The sequence below is a fragment of the Dromiciops gliroides genome, chromosome 4 (assembly GCF_019393635.1).
Source record: "Dromiciops gliroides isolate mDroGli1 chromosome 4, mDroGli1.pri, whole genome shotgun sequence".
In the NCBI taxonomy this organism is placed as follows: Eukaryota; Metazoa; Chordata; class Mammalia; order Microbiotheria; family Microbiotheriidae; genus Dromiciops; species Dromiciops gliroides.
In genome coordinates, this window is record NC_057864.1 from 389,767,591 (window position 1) to 389,789,824 (window position 22,234).

Here is a 22,234-nt window from a genome sequence, read left to right on the forward strand (position 1 = left end):
CACAGATAGATATCTCTAATAATCTCGTTGAGGATATTTTCAATTTATTATTATTCTTTATTTATTCTTTTTTTTTTTTGCGGGGCAATGAGGGTTAAGTGACTTGCCCAGGGTCACACAGCTAATAAGTGTCAAGTGTCCGAGGCTGGATTTGAACTTGGGTCCTCTTGAATACAGGGCCAATGCTTTATCCACTGTGCCACCTAGCTGTCCCTCATAAATGTTTTAGATGGGAGAGTAAGCATATAGGTTTGTAATTAGTGAATTCTCTTGGTTACCTTATTTAGTTATAAACAACGTTTGAGATGTTTTTCCCCATACCTTTGGTATCATCCCCTCATCATTTCCTCTTTTGTCCCTCAATGCCTTCACAGTTGTATCACCTTTAGCACGGATCTCCTCTATCTATCCTTGATCCAAACCAGTTGCTTTTCTTTCTTTTTTCTTTGCAGGGCAATGGGGGTTAATTGTTTTGCCCAGGGTCACACAGCTAGTAAGTATTAAGTGTCTGAGGCTGGATTTGAACTCAGGTACTCCTGAATCCAGGGCTGGTGCTTTGTCCACTGCGCCACCTAGCCACCCCCTGCTTTTCTTAACTTAATTCTTTTTAGTACCATTTCTTCCTTTTCTCTAAGCATCTCAAGGATTGTGATGTTGGGGGTCCAAGTATGGTGAACAATTTGTTGAAATCATTTTTGCAAATCTTTTCCATTTTTCTTCTTTACAACACTTTTCCTATTTCATCCTTGTATTCTGTAATGGTGACTTTGCTCAGTTGGCTATCTTGCCAAGCTTTGTTTGGCTGCCAAAGGCAACAATCAGAGTAGAATATAAAATCATTATAAAAATCTTATGGGGCAGCTAGATGGCGCAATGGATAAAGCACCAGCCCTGGATTCAGGAGTACCTGAGTTCAAATCCAGCCTCAGACACTTGACACTTACTAGCTGTGTGACCCTGGGCAAGTCACTTAACCCCCATTGCCCTGCAAAAAAACAAAAACAAAACAAAACAAAAACTTATGAAGGCTAGGCATGGTGGCACATGTCTCTAATACAAATTACCAAAGAGGTTGAGGCTAGTGAATCTTTTGAGTTTAGTAGTTTGGAACTACAGTGGGCCATGTCAGGTGTCTACACCAAGTTTGGGATCAGTTTGCTAAGTCCTTGGGAAGGGAAGAGGTATGTGCAAGGTTGCCTAAGGAAAGTAAAACTGGCCCATGTCTGAAAAGGAGCAGGTCGAAGTTTCTGTGCTAATCATTCATGGAATTAGACATATGAGTAGCCTCCATACTTTGAGATTGGGAGACCAAATTGTTTGTTGTTTTTAATTTTAAAAAATAATCTTATGGGGGCAGCTAGGTGGCCCAGTGGATAAAGCACGGGCCCTGGATTCAGGAGTACCTGAGTTCAAATCTGGCCTCAGACACTTGACACTTACTAGCTGTGTGACCCTGGGCAAGTCACTTAACCTTCATGGCCCCGCCAAAAAAAAAAATAATCTTATGATGCACAATTGTCAGCAGTACTGTCTCATGAAGCAGTAAGTAGTGGTGGAGGATAAAACCAGTTAAAGAATATAGAAGCAAAATAACAGTTGAATAGTTCTCACTTCTTTCTAGTATCTATTATCCTTATACATTCTGAGCAAAAGTGCTATCTCTTCTTTGTTTCCCCCCTCACTCATAACTCAAGATTCAAAAAGTCCCTATTTGTTGTTCTTTTCATTCATCACCCCAGCCCTGGATTACTCCCACTATCTGCTGCTGACTTGTGCTGGAAGAAATAACAGGACTGTGTAGATTCCACGACAAATTTATCATCTAATCTCCCAAGTACTTGCTGCAACAAGGAAATCCCTTTACTCTTTCCTAATTGATTCCCTATCTCACTCCCCACTGCAGCTATTCCAAATCTTTTTCTCTCAAGCCTTCTACCCCATACCTCTGATCCTCTTTCAGCAGAGGACCTGGCATCCAAACCTTTTTCTCTCAAGCCTCCTACACCATACCTCTCTCTCTTTTTCTTTATTTTGGGTGGGGCAATGAGGGTTAAGTGACTTGCCCAGGGTCATACAGCTAGGAAGTGTCAAGTGTCTGAGGCTGGATTTGAACTTAGGTGCTCCTGAATCCAGGGTCAGTGCTCTATCCACTGCGCCACCTAGCTGCCCCCCTCCTTTAATTTCTTATGAAGACAGCAGTTATCAAGAAAATCAACCACTCTATACTGTTGATCCTATATTCCCACAATCACCCTTGCTTCCTTTAATTTTCAATCTCTACTGACCCATTTGCTGCGCTTACAAACATGCTTAGGTCTTTCCCTTTCTCAAAACAAAACAAAAACCAAACCCTCACTTAATTCTGCCACCCCCTTAGGCTAATGTCCTAAATCTTTCTTTTCATAAACTTCTAGAAAAAGTTGTTACTTGCTGCCACTTTAATTCTGTTCTCAGCTCCTTGAAATCTGACTTCATTACTCAACTAAAACTATTCTCCCTAAATTATCAGTGATCTCTTAATAGCCAAACCTAATATCCATTGCTCAATCCTCAACCTGTCTGCAGCAATGACACTATTGCGGGCTGCCCCCCCCCCCTTTCTGGATATTTTTTTTTCCCCTCTAAGTATTAATGACACTATTCTGTTTCTCCTCTGACTGCCTCTCCTCAGTCTTTGCTAGGTCATTAGCCTCCTAATTGTTCTCCCAGCTTCAAGCATCTCTTCTTTCCAATGTATCCTCTACACACCTGCCAAAGTGATTTTTCTAAAGCACAGGTTAGACCACATTAGGCTACTGCACAATAAACTCTGGTTGCTTATTACCATTAGAATCAAATACACATTTCTCCCTAGAGCATTTAAAAGCACTTCAAAATCTGACATCAATCTACCTTTCTAGGCTTAGTCTGTATTATTCACTTGCTGATACTCAATTCCAATCTTTGCATATTTGCATAGTACTACAAGCCTGGGGCATAGTTTCTCCTTACTGCCATCTCTTAGAATTGCCAACTTCCTTTAAAACAGCTGTTTTCTTTCTTGAGACCTCAGCTGCAGTCTCTCCCTACTCCCAGAAATAAATAGATACCCACACAAAAGAGAAAAAAATCAAGTAAGAGCTCAAGTTCATTAAGTAGACCCAGTGATGAACTTTTTTTTTTTGGTGGGGCAATGAGGGTTAAGTGACTTGCCATGGGTCACACAGCTAGTGTCAAGTGTCTGAGGCTGGATTTGAACTCAGGTCCTCCTGAATCCAGGGCCAGTGCACCACCTAGCTGCCCCCCCAGTGACGAACTTTTAAGAAAACAAAGGACAAGAGTTAAAGAGGGAAGGATTGGACTCTTGATTGGTGTTTGAGGGAACTCCTGAATCAATGAAATCACATATTTGAGAGAGAGTATTTTATATGTACTTACATGTGAATATGCTGTCTCCCTCAGCATAAGCCTCTTGATGGAAGGGAATCACTCATTTTGTCCTATGTATCTCCAGTGTTTGGCATATATAAATATATTCAAATACTTGCTTGATTAATCCATCACTAGCCTCAGCTCATTCTGGGTTTTAGTTACCTTAAGTAATACTTCTTACCGGACTTTGTCACATTTTAGGACTAATTGTCCTCTACTCTCTGCCCATGCTTTTATCTCCTATACTCTTGTTTCATTGAGTTCCCTGTGGGTCTACATAATCTTCGTTATATAGTTCACCCTTTTCTTCATCAGAATAATTTTCCTTTTTGGGGGTAGTATTCTATTTTCCAATTACATGTAGATTGTTTTCAACATTCATTTTTGTAAGATTTTGAGTTCCAAATTTTTCTCCCTTCCTTTCCTCCCCCTCCTCAAGACAGAAAAGCAATCTGATATAGGTTATATATGTACAATCAAGTTATACACATTTCCATATTAGCCATGTTGTAAAAGAATCAGAACAAAAGAGAAAAACAAGAAAAAATAACAAAAAGTGAAAGTAATAAACTTTGATCTGCATTCAGACTCCATAAGTTCTTTTTCTTTATGTGGAGAGCATTTCCTATCATGTCTTTTGGAATTGCCCTGGATATTTACATTACTGAGAAGAGCCAAGTCCTTTAAAGTTGATCATTACACAATGTTGCTGTTACTGTGTACAATGTTCTCCTGGTTCTGCTCACTTGACTCAGCATCAGTCCACTTAAGTCTTCCCAGGTTTTTCTGAAATCTGCCTGCTCATCATTTCTTATGGCAATAGTATTCCATCACATTCATAAACCGCAACTTGTTCAGCCATTCCCCAATTGATAGATATCCCTTCAATTTCCAATTCTTTGCCACCACAAAAAGAGTTGCTATAAATATTTTTGTACATGTGGGTCCTTTTCCATGATCTCTTTGCAATACAGATCCAGCAGTGGTATTTCCGGGTCAAAGGGTGTGCAGAGTTTTATACCTTTGAGCAGTTCCAAATTGTTCTCCAGAATGGCTGGATCAGTTTACAACTCCACTAACAATGTATTAGTGTTCCAATTTTCCCACATTTTCGACATTTTATCATTTTCTTTTTTTTGCCATATTAAGTCAATCTGATAGGTATGAGATAACACTTCAGAGTTGTTTTAATTTTCATTTGATCAATGATTTAGAAGGGGCAGCTAGGTGGCGCAGTGGATAGAGCACTGGCTGGCCCTGGAGTCAGGAGGACCTGAGTTCAAATCTGCCCTCAGACACTTAACACTTACTAGCTATGTGACCCTGGGCAAGTCACTTAACCCCAATTGCCTCACTTAAAAAAAAAGATTTAGAGCACTTTTTTCATGACTATAGATAGCTTTAATTCATCAGAATCAATTTTTTCCTCCTTTTTTTGTAGGGCAATGAGGGTTAAGTGACTTGCCCAAGGTCACAGAGCTAGTAAGTGTCAAGTGTCTGAGGCTGGATTTGAACTCAGGTCCTCTGAATCCAGGGCCAATGCTTTATCCACTGCGCAACCTAGCTGCCCACAGAATCAGTTTTTAAAAATTGTACTTAACTTTTCCTTTTCCAATTACACGTAAATACATTTTTTGAGTTCCAGATTTTTCTCTCTCCCTTCCCTCTCCCCTCCCAAAGCCAGCAAGCAATCTGATAAAGGTTATACATTACAATCATGCTAAACATATTTCTACATTAGTCAAGTTGTAAGGGAAGAGTCATAAGAAAAGGAAAAAAAACCCACATGAATAAACAAAAAAAGCAACAACAAAAGTGAAAATAGTATGCTTCAATTTACATTCAGACTCCATAGTTCTTTTTCTCAATGCGGCAAGTATTTTCCACCATGAGTCTTTTGGCATTGTCTTGGATCATTGTATTGCTGAGAAGAGTTGTCCATCACAGTTGATCATCACACAGTGTAGTAGTTGATAATGTGTACAACGTTCTCTTGGTCATCAGAATCATTTTTATTCTTGAGGCTTCTTGTTATTCTTAGGCTAATTTACCCTGTATAATTTTAAGTTACAAGATCCTTCCTATTTTCTCTGAATTCTGAAATTTGTTCTCCCAAAATCTCAGTTACATATCTGACTAAACCTGTTTTTTCCTCTATTATAAATTCTGGAGATGGAGCAGTCATTTTTTCCCTAAGTTTATATCATTTCTACTTCAGCAGTGATCTCTCTTATAGTCAGAAGCATGCACAAAACAGCAGTACCCCATTTTTCTACTTTTGAAAAATGAAATCATCACTAAAGCAATTGAAACATTAGCAATGCCCAGAAAACAAATCTTTAATCACTGTCTCAAAATCAACATTTCTAAAACGGAACTCATTTTCCACCACCAAACCTACCCTTCCTACATATTTCCTTATTTGAGGGTATGACAATCCTTCCAGAATCTCAGGTACATAATCTTCCATTCTTGATTTTTCCCTTCTCCTTTACTTCCCCACATCTACTTCACTGCCAAAACTTGTCAGTTATTCCTCTTCCAACAGCTCTTGCACCTGACAGTTTGGTCCACTCACATGGCCACTACTAGAAAAGCAAATGTGTTGGTGCAGGCTCCTGAATTTTGAGTGGATGTGGACCCATATTGTACCCTGAATCTGACTTACCCCTTTTTTGAGGGGACCCATGTTCAAGGGAAGATGGTGGCCTGAGTGCTACACTTGGAAATGTTTCCATTCTAACTGCTATTATCCATGACTATCTTATCTGTTCACTGGGCAACGAAATTGTTTCTTGAAATACTGAGGAGGTAGTATTTTTCTGCATGGCAAAATCTCAGTTTTCTCAAAATGCTATTCCAGAGGAGGTTTCACATAGTATAAGAGGAGAGAAAATGTCAATAGGAATTTAATGAATATTAAATTCACAAACTATGATTAAGAACACACCTTTATCCCTTTAAATAAATTTATACCCTCAGAAGCGTTATCAGGACTGGATACCTGATAAAAAATGTAAGATGAGACTTTCAAATATGTATTTATTAACTGATATTCACTATGGTAATTCATACACTGAACTCTTGTTTCTTGCTCAGTATTAGCTAGTATTCTAATCTGACATTTCTCCTTAATCGGAATTACCGAGTTCATGTCTTTAATCAAATTAATGGCCATATTTCATAGACAAAAATTGGTAGATGCATTCAGCTTTAGAGTTTTATTAAAAAAATAAATGAGATATAAGGCAATACTGGAACAGTTAAAAATCCAATGAAAAGATTTATTTTACTAGAAAAGCTAAATAAAAACATTTCTTTTCATGAAATCCTAAGGTATGTAGTTGTTATGTCAACATTGCTGTGATTTAAAATCTCAAAAGTTTAAAGAAAACTGTTTGACCTAATATATTTTGACACAAATTTTCATTAGTCTTATAATGCTTCATATTAATATCCTATTAAGAGCAAAGACAACCCACCATGTGACCAAATTCATTTTTCACACACATGCACGTTACCCAATGACAAAGTAACTTAGCTCACCAAATTTCTTAACTGCATTATATGTATTTGTACAAAATTATACCAAGATTTCTTAAATCAAATCTTGAAAATTAAAATTAAATTCTGTGTTAACAAAAAATTTTAAATGTTCAACCAAAATACAATTTGGCTTAAATATTTGATGTTTAGTTCAAAAGCATTAGTAAAGGAACTAGATTTTTTTTACCTTTTAAAAATGTTAACATTCCAGACTCTAAGACATTGACTTTGACTTATTTAATTAGTTCTAACTAATATTCTTTTCTTCTCAGAAAGCAGACACATTTAATACAGAAGAACCAATGTTGAATAGATGGAAATAAAGGATTAAGAATAAATAAAAGAATAAAACAAGACCATACTGGCCAGTGGTTCCTAAAGAAACATGAAACTGGCAGACTGCTCACCAACGTTATAAAGGAAAATTCCTTTGTTACTAGAGTTGTTTTATTAGTTTCAGGGTCTAGGATAGTGTCCTTCTGAATATTTGTTCCATATACATCAATAATGAAGGACAGGAAGTCTTTTCAGTTGATAAGGGAAAAGACAGTACAACTGGAGTTACCTTTTTGCCCTATCTTATTATCATCACTATTCTCACAATGAAATATCTTAACAAAACAAATCTTAGAAAATCAGCTTATCTCTGCTCATAACTACTTCTTAAACATTACTGTAACGGGATGTGATGTACTATAATGTAACATAACTGTAATGTGAAGATTATTGCAGCTAAATTTTAGAAGTTAAAAAAATTTAAAGCATATAATAGCAGCCCAAAGATATCTTTGATACTTTTGAATATTCAAGCTTTTCTATCATAAGACACCAAGTCTTACAGTTAAGTAGTAGTTACACCAACTGTCAAAACTGAAAACTGTTCGTTCATTTACTAATGATTCCACATTTTTAAAAAAAGGTTCCTATTGAGAAGTTTACATAGAAATTGGGATTCAAAAAGGCCAGTACTGTTAAAATAGAGGCATCAAAACTGAGAACCGACAAAACATTCATGAGAAAAGTTGTCTAGTAACATAAATTGCTTCTGCATCAGTTCCACAAAGAAGACAAGATCCTAAAACGTCCAAACTGTTGACAGACAGTGTCTTGTTTGGCAATAAGCTAGTGATCTCTATGCGATCTTTTGCAGGATCAGTGCTGAGCCAGGAACTTACAAGGGAGTGGTTAACATTAAGCTGGTTACTTGAAGGATGAGCTAATAACGTGCTATTTCTTCCACCTGTGAAAAAGATAGTTAAAATTTTGTAAATAAATCTTAAATTTGTAACCTTTTCAAATAATACATATATTTATATAATAAAAGGTAATTGCTATTTATATTTATTTAATGCTCAAAATATATTAGGTTGGTAATTCTGTTATCCCAAAATATGAACAAATAACTTGTGGAAATGTACCAACTGTCTAACAATTGATTTGTCAGCATGACAATCTCAAGCATCCATAAGATAACCATAAAACTTTATCAGAGCAGGCATTTTAAACTTTTGATTGTATCAGTCTCTTGTTTTTTTGCCCATCCACTGATACTAAAATTGTAAAAAAAAACAAACAAAAATGAAATATAATGAATCAAAAATGTAGGATTTCTTAAAAATTAGAACTTGAAATTATCCACCATGGAGTTATCTCATTCTCATCTTTTTTGATAGATTTAAGATAGAATGGTCCTAAAACAAATTGTTATCTTAGTATTATTCCTTTATTTTCAGTGTTCTATATACTATGAAGTAACTGACTTTGTAATTTAATAAAACTATTATGATATAAGCTCATCCTGTTTAAACTCTCTGAAATCATCCTAAGCACAACAGGCATATATACTTCATCTTGTTCTAACATGATTTTAATCTCCACTGTTAGTTCCTTATATTTTGAAATCTTTTTATTCCACATAGTTTGGGGACTAAATATTTAGCAGAGTGACATCTGTTGAAAATGTTAAGTTTTTATGAATCAATGTTTTATCCAAGTGATTGTAGTCAATAGTTTAGTCTGATAATGGTCTGGTTCCAATACAGTATATTATTTTGAATTCTCCAGGATATTGTGAGGTCTGTATTTATAGTAGAGGTGCTTGCCATTTCTCAGTCAAAGAGAGCAAGCCTTTAATGTGTATAATTACAGGCACTATATTATCTCTTGCTAAGTATTCAGTAGGTAATAAATTCTCATAGCTTCTGCATAGTTTCCACCATTTCCTTGCATAATTTATATTGACTAAATCCAGCTACTTAAAGAATATCCTGTTGTAATTTCTAGTGGCAATGATCTAATCCTGAACAACCTCCATAAACCCTTCCATTTCCCAAACAAACCTTCATGACTCAGCCATTTGTTCTATGCTTCTATGTTGATATATTGGCAGGATTCATGCAGATATTATCAGTGAAGGGCCTTTTGACTCTACTTCTGGATTTTAAATATTTAATAAAGTTCATCTACAGGGAAATTCCTTTTGAAGATACTTGACAAGTTCAGGTGTATACTTATTATCAACCTTTTGTTTGGTAAAGAGATGATGTTTATTCCAAAAGTATTTTTGTAGAATTTTGAAATTTTCACTTTGTCATCTATGAATATCGACCAATCTTTTCCCCAATTCTTGCCATGGAAATGCTAAATGTTTGATAGCCGCCTTAGAGTGGTAAACCATATGTTTTGTTAATAGTGTAATTTATTATATTTATAAAAATACTTCCCAAATCCATTATGGTATATTTAACAACTCTAAAGAGATTATATATATATATATATACACACACACACATATGTACATACACACATATATACATATATACATAAATATAAACACTTATACTGCATTGATATTAATTGCTTCCCATTCATAACTTTGATTTCAGGATGCCAGTAAACTTTACATACTCAGTCACAGCCTTATTGATATCTTTATGCTCAACATGGTTTTCTGGAGATCAAGGTATTTGCAAGAATCACTTTTATCTACTGGTTCAATGTGACCTCCAGAATCAAGCTTAAAGTCTTTAGTCTCCATCTCCTTGGCATATATTCAGAATTTTAATTATCATTACTTTCATTGATGCCTCTTGTTTTTATATCACATTAATAACAAGGCTTCTCTTGAAACCAAGATTTAATAAAAAAACCCAGCTTAGTAAAACCAACATATCAGTTATGTGACAGTGTAGACAATAGTCTGCATCTGTAGCTCTCCACTCCTTCAGGGAAAGAAGAGCATTTTTAAAAGCTCTTCTTCAGTAAATCTTGGTCATGATAATTATACAATGCTATTTCATTTTTTTTTTTAAATGTGTTTTCCATTTACATTGTTGTAGTTATTGTGTATGTTGTATTCCTGGTTCTGTTTACCTCACTATCACTTTATTAAAGGTAGTTCATATTTTTTTGAATTCCAATTTTTTGTTGTTTTTTTTAATGGCACAATAATTACCCATTTGTTAATGTACTACAATGAAATAAGTTTATCCATTTGCCCGTCAATGAGCATCTAATTAATTTCCGGTTATTTGCTACCACTAAAAGTGTTGTTGTATTCTGTATAGAATACATGAGCCTCCTGTGTTTCTTTTTTTTTTTTTAATAATTTTTTTTTTTTTTGCAGGCAACAGAGGTAAAGTGACTTGCCCACGGTCACACAGCTAGTAAGTGTCAAGTGTCTGAGGCCGGATTTGAACTCAGGTACTCCTGAATCCAGGGCCGGTGCTTAACCACTGCGCCATCTGGCTGCCCCCTCCTGTGTTTCTTTATCATTTTTTTTTAAAGCAAAATTTGAGTAAAATGTAGGAATTTTTTCAACAAAGCATCTTTCACACAAGTTAAAAGTATATATGGGGGGCAGCTAGATGGCGCAGTGGATAGAGCACCGGCCCTGGATTCAGGAGGACCTGAGTTCAAATCCGGCCTCAGACACTTAACACTTACTAGCTGTGTGACCCTGGGCAAGTTGCTTAACCCCAATTGCCTCACTAAAAAAAAAAAAAGAAAAAAAGAGTATATATGGGGCAACTAGGTGGTGCAGTGGATAGAGTACTGGCCCTGGATTCAGGAGGACCTGAGTTCAAATCTAGCCTCAGACACTCGACACTTACTAGCTGTGTGACCCTGGGCAAGTCACTTAACCCCCACTGCCCTGAAAAGGGGGGAAAAAAAAAAAAAGAGAGAATGGGCTAATGATTCAAACAGGAAAAACAAAATGGATCAAAAATTCAAATCCCCCAGGCTATAACTTGCAACTGGATGGCTAATCCATTGAATTAATCTATCAGTACACCAATCTTGGACAGGCACTGCAATTGAGCAAAAAACTGGGCCCAGAATTGAGTAGAAGGAAGAGAATGGATTGGGTTTGTATTTGGGAACTCGTGTCCTGTTTTCAGTGATCTCAAGTTGCCCCCTGACAGAAAAATCCAACTTTTAATACATTAATATTCTTCTAATAATGCTATATGGCTGTCAATCACGCAACAACACACTCTCCAAACAAAACAAGTAACCCAAAAGGCAATGGAGAAATGTATAGGGACATAAAGTAAGCTATGGCATATTACCAATTTAAGACATGGCACAATTTGTAACTTAAAAGGACATTTCCCAGAATTTTATAAGGTCTTGAAAGGAACAGCTCCAGCAGTATGGTCTATGGAGGATTCACACATGGTCAAAAATTCCGCCTATAGAGGGGATATACCTAAGAGATCACAGATTCATTAAATTACTTAAGTGTAACTTCCAATTATCTGACCTATTGTGACAGAAGGGACAGTATGGATAAATCAAACTCAAGGATAATCCCCAATCTTCCATTGGTTAATGGCTTCAAACCCCCTAACCTCCACATCCTCCCCTCACTGTTCAGGTTGTGGTAAATCTAATATAACAGACTTAAGTTTCATTTTGCCATTCAAAGCCTGGCAAAAGTCTCTCCTCTATGAAGTCGTCTAAAACCATGCTGGCCCGTGGTAATTTCTCTTTTTACTCTGAACATATACTACTAATTTACCAATTAATCATCTACTGCCTTGTAGCATTTCTATTAACTTTTTATTTATTTTATACCTTGTCTCCCTAACTAAACTATAAATTCCTTGAGGGAAAGGACAAGGTTTTGTATTTATTTATTCATTCATTTGCTGGGCAATTGGGGTTAAGTGACCTGCCCTGAGTCACACAGCTAGTAAGCGTTAAGTGTCTGAGGCCAGATTTGAACTCAGGTCCTCCTGAATCCAGGGCCGGTGCTCTATCCACTGCTCCACCTAGCTGCCCCTGTATTTATTTTAAAGTACTCAGTAGCTATTTATAATTTTCCTTTCTATTATAATGCTGAAGTTTAACTATACTCGTTTTATGTGTGGTCAATCTTGAATTCTTCCTTGGAGTCTTGTAGGTTTTTTTAATTTAAATCCTGAGGCTTTTCGTATGCCTGAGATATTTTCCTTGACATTTTTTGGTAATATCATATTCAAATTCTTCTATCTTTCTAAATGTTTTGGCACGTCATGTCTATCACATAGACTTCTCAACTGATTCTTAATTTTTCCTTATTTGGATAATTTAGTGATTTTCCGCATTGGAATTTTTCTAGCCAATTTGTGTTGCCCCTCTCCCTGCAAAAAAGTTATATTGCTAGGGGCAGCTAGGTGGCGCAGTGGATAGAGCACTGGCCCTGGAGTCAGGAGTACCCGAGTTCAAATCCAGCCTCAGACACTTAACACTTACTAGCTGTGTGACCCTGGGCAAGTCACTTAACCCCAATTGCCTCACTAAAAAAAAAAAGTTATATTGCTGGTTGATTCTATTGATCCTTTCAGGTTTTTAAATATATATGTCATAATTTTGATTCTTAAATTTTTTCTTCTTCATCTTTTTTCCTTTTAACTTGATTTTGACCATTCCTTTTAATTTTCTTCCCCCTCTTATTTGGTCTGAGGATTTTCATATTAATGTTGATTTTAATTTCTTGGACTAAGTTATAAAAAATTCAAGGACACATCTATTGGTATCTTTTGTATTGCTTCTGGTACTTTAATTGATTCAGTTGCTCTACAGTATTTTTAATTTTATCAGAACTGCCAATTTTCCTATGCTTTTGTAGCTACTTTTCTTTTATTTTTTTTTTCTCTTCATTCTTTTAAAAGATATATATAAAGAGGCTAGCTCCTCAAACCTCTTCACTCCAAATTTTTTTTACTGAAAATCCCAGTTGCTGATTATTATATTTTAAAATTTCCTTAGTCTAGAACAGCCCAGCTTGATACAGTCTATGAAAAATAAAAATGCCAAAAAGTAGGTTGTCAAAAACAAGGAGAAACAAGGGCAAAGATCGACAAACCAGATAACCAGTTCTGAGTAACTGATTTTACAAGAAAAATGCTCCTAAAATTTATTTCAGTATTATTTATGTATGTGTATTTATTATAACTATATAATTGTATATAAATGCACATATACCTTTTATAGTAAACAACTTACATCAATTTCCATTTTTCACCTTTAAATTTTGTCTTATTCTGTTTATTTTTTACTGCGCCTATGAAGAGACATGATAACTGTTTTTAAGTATTTGAAGAACTGTTCAAATAGGAGTGTGATTAGATTTGTTCTGCTTGGACTGAGAGTAAAACTAGAAGCAATAGGAAGAAACTGTAGATTTTGGCTTGGTGTAAGGGAACAAATACTTCCTAACATGTAGTTGTTAAGGGCTAAAATTCTAGCTAGTCTGTCTAAAATATTTAATGAGTGGTCGCCAATAAATTATAAGCTTTAGCAAGAGTTAGACTTTTAGGCATTTATTAAGGAGAATAAGAATTTGGTAAAGAGAGAGAAAGGTCTAGATTCCTATCTATTAAAGGGAGAGCGCATTTCTAGCTCCCTTCTCCGCCAGAGTCCAGAGGAAAGAGCGCGAGCCTGAGCACCAGTCTCTTCCTTCCTCCTCCCACTAGCCCGCGTCACTTCCTGACTCCTGGTCTTGCCCTCAAAGACCTTCCCTTCATGGGCAGAACTCTTCTACAGTAAGTCTCCAGCAGGTGGCGTTATTCCAATCGTTACATAGTCCTTTCCAAAATAAGATTATGGGTTGTCTCCAGAATTAATGGTTTTTCCCCTCAATAGAGGTCTACAAGGAAAGCTGAATGATTTCTTGTTGGGAATGCGATAACACAGCCTCCCAAGCTTCCTTCAATTTTGAGGTTTTAAAAATTCATTTCTGGGGCAGTTAGGTGGCGCAGTGGATAGAGCACCAGCCTATTTGACCTGAGTTCAAATTTGACCTCAGACACTTGACACTTACTAGCTGTGTGACCCTGGGCAAGTCACTTAAGCCCAATTGCCTCAATCAATCAATCAATCAATCAATCAATCAATCAATCAAATAAAAATTAATTTCCTACCACCACCCAATCCCAACTTTTATAATGAATGACAACTTCCTATTGCCAAGAGAGAAGTTAGATCATCTGACAGGTGCTCCCTTAATTCTCCTCAAAATTTTGTATCGGGGTAGCTAAGTGGTGCAGTGGATAGTGTACTGGCCCTGGATTCAGGAGGACCTGAGTTCAAATCTGGTATCAGACACTTGACGCTTACTAGCTATGTGACCCTGGGCAAATCACTTAACCTCGATTGCTTCCCCCACCCTACCCCACAAAAGAAAACAAATTTGCACCATTACCTATTCACTTCTCACCTCCCAACTCAAAGAAAAAACTATTCTCATTGGTAACATAATTCCTTTACCCAAGCTTTCCCATGCTTTTGTGCCTTCTCCAGAATCTTATCTATTATTTCCCATCATTTACAGAACATATATGTCAAAATCAGCCTGTTCAAAACCTCAAATCTGCTTTTCCTTCTGTATTCACTATGCCTGTTAGCAGCACCACCATTTATCCACTCTCCTATATCCAATGCTTTATTTTTGATGTTTCCTTTCCACCTGCCTCAGCCCCACCTCTCATAACCAATTACAAATTTCTGATGATTCTACCCCTGTAAAATCTTTCCTCTCTTTTCTTCTTCTCACCAGTCTATTTAAGGTACTCAACCCCACTCAGCTGGGCTCCTATAATAGTCTCTCTAAATTCCTCTTGCTCTTCTAAGCCACCCTTCACCCTGCTGCCAGACTTATACTCCCTATGTAGAAATCTAGTCCTGCCCTTTTTCAGCTAAAAACTCTAAAATGTCTCTTTACTGACTACCATTTAAAATTCATACTAGATGGTTTGATATTCAAGGCTCTCTGTAGTCTAATATACATTATTTTTTCTATTTTATCTCATACTACTCCCTTCCATGTACACTATGTCACAGCTAATCTAGATTCTTTCTGGTACCCCTACCACATACCTCCTACTCCTAAGTCTATGTATGGGTATTTACTATGGCTAGAATGTCCTCCCCTATTCTTCCTACCCTTCCTTTAAAGTCCAGATGAAATGCATCCTCTTTTATAAAGCTATCCTTGATTGCCCATTGGAAATGACCTTCTTGCTCTTGGACTGTATTCAACATTTTGCTTAAAATCTTTCTTGTGCTTTTATCACATATTATTTTTGGATTAAAGTTGTCTAGAACAGTGATGTGTAGATAGCTGGTGATTAATAAATGATTAACTGAAGATGTATGCTCCTTTTCACAAACATAATTTTAAATTTTCCTCTACTCACTTTTTTTTTGGTGGGGCAGTGAGGGTTAAGAGACTTGCCCAGGGTCACACAGCTAGTAAGTGTCAAGTGTCTGAGGCTGGATTTGAACTCAGGTACTCCTGAATCCAGGGCCAGTGCTTTATCCACTTTGCCACCTATCTGCTCCCTCTACTCACTCTTGACTCTAATTAGGAGGCAGAACAATGTGAACAGAGATATAACCAACAAAATGAGTAGTTAACATATATCTGTATCTCTTTCCCTCTTCCTTTTCATCTGTCCCTGGCAAGGTTGTCAATGCCTATCCAACAACACTGAGGCAGGAAGCCAATAAGACACACTAAAAAAAGAGTCTGAAGTGTCTAACCTGCATTATAGATTTTTATAAACATTATCAATGAAATAAGAAATTTCTAGCTTTGCCCCAAAACTAAGAATACATATAATCTCTCTATGTGACAGAAGAATGAGAATGATTTCCCTAATGAAGATTCCCATTTTGTCATTTGGCATGGAGCAGTTTCATGACAGAAAAATCAATTTCACAACAAACATTTTCCCAAAAGGATCATGAAATATTAATGCACACAAAAGTCTTTTCCAAGGCCTCTTACCTTGGTGAAAAAGAGATGATTTTTCAGGAACATCTGTGGAGGCATCCCAGTGCCAAAGGGATCCATCTTCAGAGCAAGTAAACAGATGATCAGGGTTGGATGGATGGAAGTGAACTTCCCACACTACAGAACAAGAGCAGAGTTTTATTTTTGAATAGGCAAGTTCAACAAAGATCCTATGGCGCTCTACTGCGATGCACCTAATTATTTGTATATAAAACTGTTAGAACAGAGACAAATAGTATAGTCAAAAAAATTCTTTGCCTTGGGCCTAGACAGAATACCAACAAAGGCTAATTGTGGAATAATTCTTGCTAACAGATAAATTATTGTAGGCTAGTGAAGTGAAAATCAAGTTGGGGAAGGTTCAATGATGAAAGTCATATTAAAATGCCCTGGAGTACAGTAAGATGTAATACAACATTTGTGTGAATTGCCATACTGCCTATGTTCTTGATCCATCAGAATCATTCAGGAAAATACAAACTCCTTGAAAAGGACTGTTTTTTTTTTGTATTTTTATCCCTAGCACCTAGCACAATGCCTGGCAGGGTGTGTGTGTGTGTGTGGGGGGCACTTAATAAATGCTCCAGGATTAGTTAGCTGGTTCCAAGATTATGAAATGCTCAAATATCTGGAATTTTCCAGAGATGATCTGATCCAAGTCTATGTCCAGGGCTATTAGGAGATTAGGAGACCAACTGGGAATGGAGACCTCAAGTAGAACTCAATTCACAGGTTATCTTAAGTAACAAGTAGCTTTCTGGAAACCAGGAACAAAACAGAGGCTCTGTGGTTAAGTTAGCTGTAACACTAGTTAAAACAAACCAATCTGTACCTGTATCAAACCTTGGGCTGTGAGACACTACATAGGGTACCCCACATACCAGAGTAGCTGTACAACTGGTAGCATTAGATATTTTTCATTCCTTTCTGTCATATTTGGGGGGGGGGCTGGGGCAAAGGGGGTAAAGTGACTTGGCCAGGGTCACACAGCTAGTAAGTGTCAAGTGTCTGAGGCCACATTTGAACTCAGGTCCTCCTGAACCCAGGGCCAGTGCTTTATCTACTGGGCCACCTAGCTGTCCCTTTCATTCTTGCTATAATGAAGTCATATGGCTTCACTGATGAAATAAAAATGTTACTTTTTGCAAAAAGAAGAACCTGTACTAAAATAAAACACAATTGCAAGGCTATAGGTCTGGAATAAAAAAAGGAATAGGGAATGGACCTTTGATTTCATTGGTAAAGAAAATTCCCTGTACCTGGCAGAATGGGTTGGCATTCTCTGCAATTTACTGCCTTAAGAGAACTGCTCAGCATACTGAAAGGGTAAGTGATTTCTCAGCCAGTATGTGCCAGAGGAAGTCATTGAATCCAAGTCTTTGTGTCTTCAGGGCCAGTTCTATGATAAGCTGTTTCTCATACAGATCTAGTAAATATTCAAACCCAAATTTTCTCAGAACAAAACCAAAGCCCAAACATTCCACAATTTAAAACAAAACAGTTCAGTCTGCCCTACCCTAGGGTCAGAAGGAATTAGATGCTGAATACTAACTGAATTCTGTTTAGAAGGTATGACATGTATATGTTTTCTTTACCCAGACATTAACAAGTACAAAAAGGGAAATGAGAAGAGATGGCTACAAATCATTTATTCTTCCATGGCAGTACTGCTAAAAATATATTGATGGTGAAGAACTGGAAATTGAGAGGATTCCCATCAATTGGGGAATGGCTAAACAAATTGTAGTATATGAACTTAATGGAATACTACTGTGTTGTAAGAAATGATAAGCAGATTTCAGAAAAACCTGGGAAGACTTACATGGACTGATGCTGAGTGAAATGAGCAGAACCAAGAGAACACTGTACACAGTATCAACAACACTGTGTGATCAACTATGATAGACTTAATTCTTCTCAACAATACAATGACTGAAGACAATGCCAAAAAACTCATGGTAGAAAATGCTCTCCACATTCAGAAAAAGAACTATGGATTCTGAATGCAGATTGAAGCATACTATTTTCAATTTTGTTGTTTATTCTTTCTTGTGGTTTTTTCCTTTTGTTCTGATTCTTTTCTTACAACATGACTAATGTGAAAATATGTTTAACATGACTGTAATGTATAACCTATATCAGATTGCTTGCCGGCTTTGGGAGCAGGGAGGGAAGGAAAAAAATTTGGAACTCAAAAATATCTTTACATGTAATTGGAAAAAAAATTTTTAATGAAATTTTAAAAATACTTTTTATACAAATAAAGTCAGATTTAAATTTTTTAAAATATATAAAAAATACATTGAAAGAAGTTGCTGTGGTTCAGTACTGTCTTTTTTGTGGCCCCAGTTGAGGTTTTCTCTGCAAACACACTGGAGTGGTTTTCCATTTCCTTCTCCAGTTAATTTTACAGATGAGGAAACTAAGGTAAACAGGGTGATTTGCCCAGGGTCACACAGCTAGTCAGTGTCTGAGGCCAGGTTTGAACAGATGTCTTCCCGACTCCAGGCCTGGCACTCTATCCACTGCTCTACTTAGCTGCTCCTGAAAAAAGTACCCTTCAATATTTCATGTCCCTTTGTATATCTGGTTAAGAAAAGTTCTGTTTCTGAAACATATGTACTAAGACAAATGCAAAAATGTGGGAAATAGCACACACTATCTAAAAACATAATAATTTTGCTCTTAAAATTGTTATACAGGGGCAGCTAGGTGGCGCAGTGGATAAAGCACTGGCCTTGGATTCAGGAAGACCTGAGTTCAAATCCAACCTCAGACACTTGACACTTCTAGCTATGTGACCTTGGACAAGTCACTTAATCCTCATTGACCTGCAAAAAACAAAAACCAAAAATTGTTATGCAAGTCACTAATTAAAAACTTCTTTCTCCAAAAATACTTACTTTCTGCTTCATGAGCCTTCAGCAGAGATACTGGCATGCTACCTTGTCTAACATCCCAAATGCTCAACATTCCATCCTGACCACCTGTAGCTACAACATGTTGCTGGTTGGGATGTCTATCAACACAGTGGAGTGGAACTCTGTCTCCAGTCCTTTGAAAGAAAATGCAAAAGAAAAAGATATTTCCTTATATGAGTTTTTTCCCCTTCATTTCATTTTAAAACACTGACCAAAATTATGCCTAACTTTCAAGGGTAGTACCTCATTTTCTTTGATCAATAAACAGCACTGAATCTGAATTGGAAGGGAAACCAGAAGACATCTAGTTGTATCACCTAACAAGAATACCCTAATAAAACATACTTTACAAATGACCTGCAAGCTTTTGCTCCAGTAAGGAGGGATCCTTTTTTGGATGGCTTTAATTGTTACCAAGTTTTTTCCTTACCTCAAACCTAGATGTGCTTCTGATTTCCTGACAACAAAGTCTACCATAGTCATTTCAAAACTTGATTTGATGTACTTTTTTTTTTTTGGCAGGGCAATGAGGGTTAAGTGACTTGCCCAAGGTCACACAGCTAGTAAGTGTCAAGTGTATGAGGCCGGATTTAAACTCAGGTCCTCCTGAATCCAGGGCCGGTGCTTTATCCACTGCGCCACCTAGCTGCCCCCAAAAAGAAGCCTTTTAATGCCTGCTCTTAACAATGAGTTGAAATTGCAATCAGATTCAAGAAATGGACATGTAGTGAATTGGACAAAAGATGTTTTTATCTGTTGAACTGGCTTTAAAACAACTCATTTCTCTTTAACACTTTTTAAAACGGGAAAATATTTATACTGAATATTCATATTTCTAAGTGAGGTGAAAACAAGCCACTTGTGAAATATTTTGACCAAAACCACTTCTCAATAGAGACGCTATGTGAAGTTAAAAAAAAAAAGGTAGTATTTGATTTTTGCCTAGAAACACTTGGATTGTTTTAGTCAGCAAACTACTCTGTGTATGTGTTTGTGTATGCAGATATAGACACACACACCTATATGTATTACATTATTAATGCAAAGTGATTTGCAGAAACAAGTCCTAATTTAATGATACAACTCTCAAAGATATTTGTTGAAATAAATTTCCCTTTGTAATATCTTAAAGAGTGATTCAAGCTCAATATTACATCCCCAGGCTTCCTCTCAGATTTCTTCTGTGTTCAGGTCCAGCTATTCTTCTCAACTTCAAGTGAAGCCTTGTTTTCACATGCTAAGGTAATGTTTTAGGTACTAAGGTGTCACAAGTTTAATTCAGCAGTTCCCATGACAATAATAATATTACTGTGGAAACTCTGAAAAAAAAATGTGTTCTACTTCATTTGTTAAAAATTATTTATTAAGTATCTGCTTTCTGGAACTTTACAATGCACTAGAGTACAAAGATTAAAAAAAAAAGTTAAGTGCCTGCCCTCAAGAAACTTCCACTCCATTAGGGAAAATCTGTCATATCTTGTTTCTTCTTCTTGAGACTTCAGCTATAAATGTCCTTGAGATGATCTGACTTAGCTAAGCTGTCAAGCTAAGCTTTCTCTGGTTCATTTTCTTTTCTGCAGCTCTTCATTATTTCTTCCTAATCAATTAAAAAGCACTTATTAAGTGCCTAGTATGTGATGGGGATTAGAGATGCAAAAGAAAAAAATTCCTGTACTCCAGGATCTTATAGTCTATTGGGGGGAGAGAAGTCCTCGTGTAAGTATACATGAGAATATGTACAGAATAAATAAAAAGAAATATAAGGTAGTTAAATGCAAAGTAGTTAGAGAAGGCACTAGCAATTGGAAGGATTAGAAAAGGCTTTGTATAGAAAGTGGTGCTTGAGATGGGTCTTAAAGTTAAGAACTGCTTTGAGTCAGAAGTGAGAAGGGAATACATTCTAGGAATGGGAGACAGCTAACGTAAATGCCAGTTGACAAGAAATGGAGTGCTGAGAGAGGAAGAGAAATCCTGTTTGGCTGGACTGTAGAGTACATGAAGGGTAATAACATGTAATGAATCTAAAAGGATAGGTTGGGGCCAATTGTGAAGGTTTTTAAGAGCCAAATATAGTAGTTATATTTTATCTTTTTTTTTTTTGGTGAGGCAATTGGGGTTAAGTGACTTGCCCAGGGTCACACAGCTAGTGTCAAGTGTCTGAGGCCTGATTTGAACTCAGGTCCTCCAGACTCCAGGGTTGGTGCTCTATCCACTGCGCCACCTAGCTGCCCCAGTTATATTTTATCTTAAAAGCAACAAGGAGCCACTGGAGTTTATTAAATAGGGAAGTGACACTTAAGGAAAATTGCTTTACAGAGGTTGGATTAGAGAGGTAAGGAGACTTGAGAGGCCACTGAAATAGTCTAGATGAGAAGTAATAAGGGACTGAACTAAGGTTGTGGCTTTGTGAGCAGAAAGAATGGGGTTTGGTGTGAGATATTAGAGAACAGTTTGGAGGGAAAGTTAATAAGTTCTCCTTTGTTAATGTTGACCTTGAGATGTTCTTAGGACATTCATTCTAAAATGGCCAACAGCTGGTGATACTCAGAGGCGAGCCTTGGTCTGTAACTATAGATCTGAGCCATTTTCATATCAAACTTATAAAAAGCGAAGAGGTCACCAAAAGAGAACATGTAGAGACGGAAAAGGGCCCAGGACACATCCATGATTTTGCAAATGAGATTGCTCCAAAGTAGACAGTGCCAGAGTTCGACTCACGACAAATCTTGCTTCAGAAACTTACTAGCTGTGTGATCCTAGGTAATTGACTTAACCTGAATCTGAGTTTTCTTTTCTATAACAGAAGACAATAATAATAATAGCACCCATCTCACAGAGTTGTAAGGACCAAATAAAGTCATGTATGCAAAGTAAAAAAGCTATAAACATATGTGTATATGAATGTCAGTTATCATTATGGTTGTGCTAAGTCCATATTGGTCATGGCTGCCACATTACTTTGCTTGGTCAGGAGACTGCTGGTTGAGGTTTCTGGGCTTTTTGTCCTCTGTCGTGGCTCATGATTGTTTTGCACTATGTAAATTTCTATAAGAAATCACAATAATCAGAGCTA

General features: G+C 36.8%; 1 protein-coding gene across 1 annotated transcript in view; it reads right to left on the reverse strand.

Moving 5' to 3' along the window:
• Nucleotides 1–6,466: 6,466 nt before the first annotated feature.
• The window catches only part of NUP43 (nucleoporin 43), a 32,516-nt gene continuing 16,748 nt past the window's right edge, over nucleotides 6,467–22,234 (reverse strand). Inside the window, exons 6-8 of the mRNA XM_043999500.1 lie at nucleotides 19,144–19,295; nucleotides 16,235–16,357; nucleotides 6,467–8,197 (exon numbers count right to left, since the gene is read on the reverse strand). Of these exons, the coding sequence (XP_043855435.1) occupies nucleotides 7,968–8,197; nucleotides 16,235–16,357; nucleotides 19,144–19,295 (505 nt within the window). The 3' untranslated portion in view covers nucleotides 6,467–7,967. The remainder of the gene's footprint in view (nucleotides 8,198–16,234; nucleotides 16,358–19,143; nucleotides 19,296–22,234) is intronic.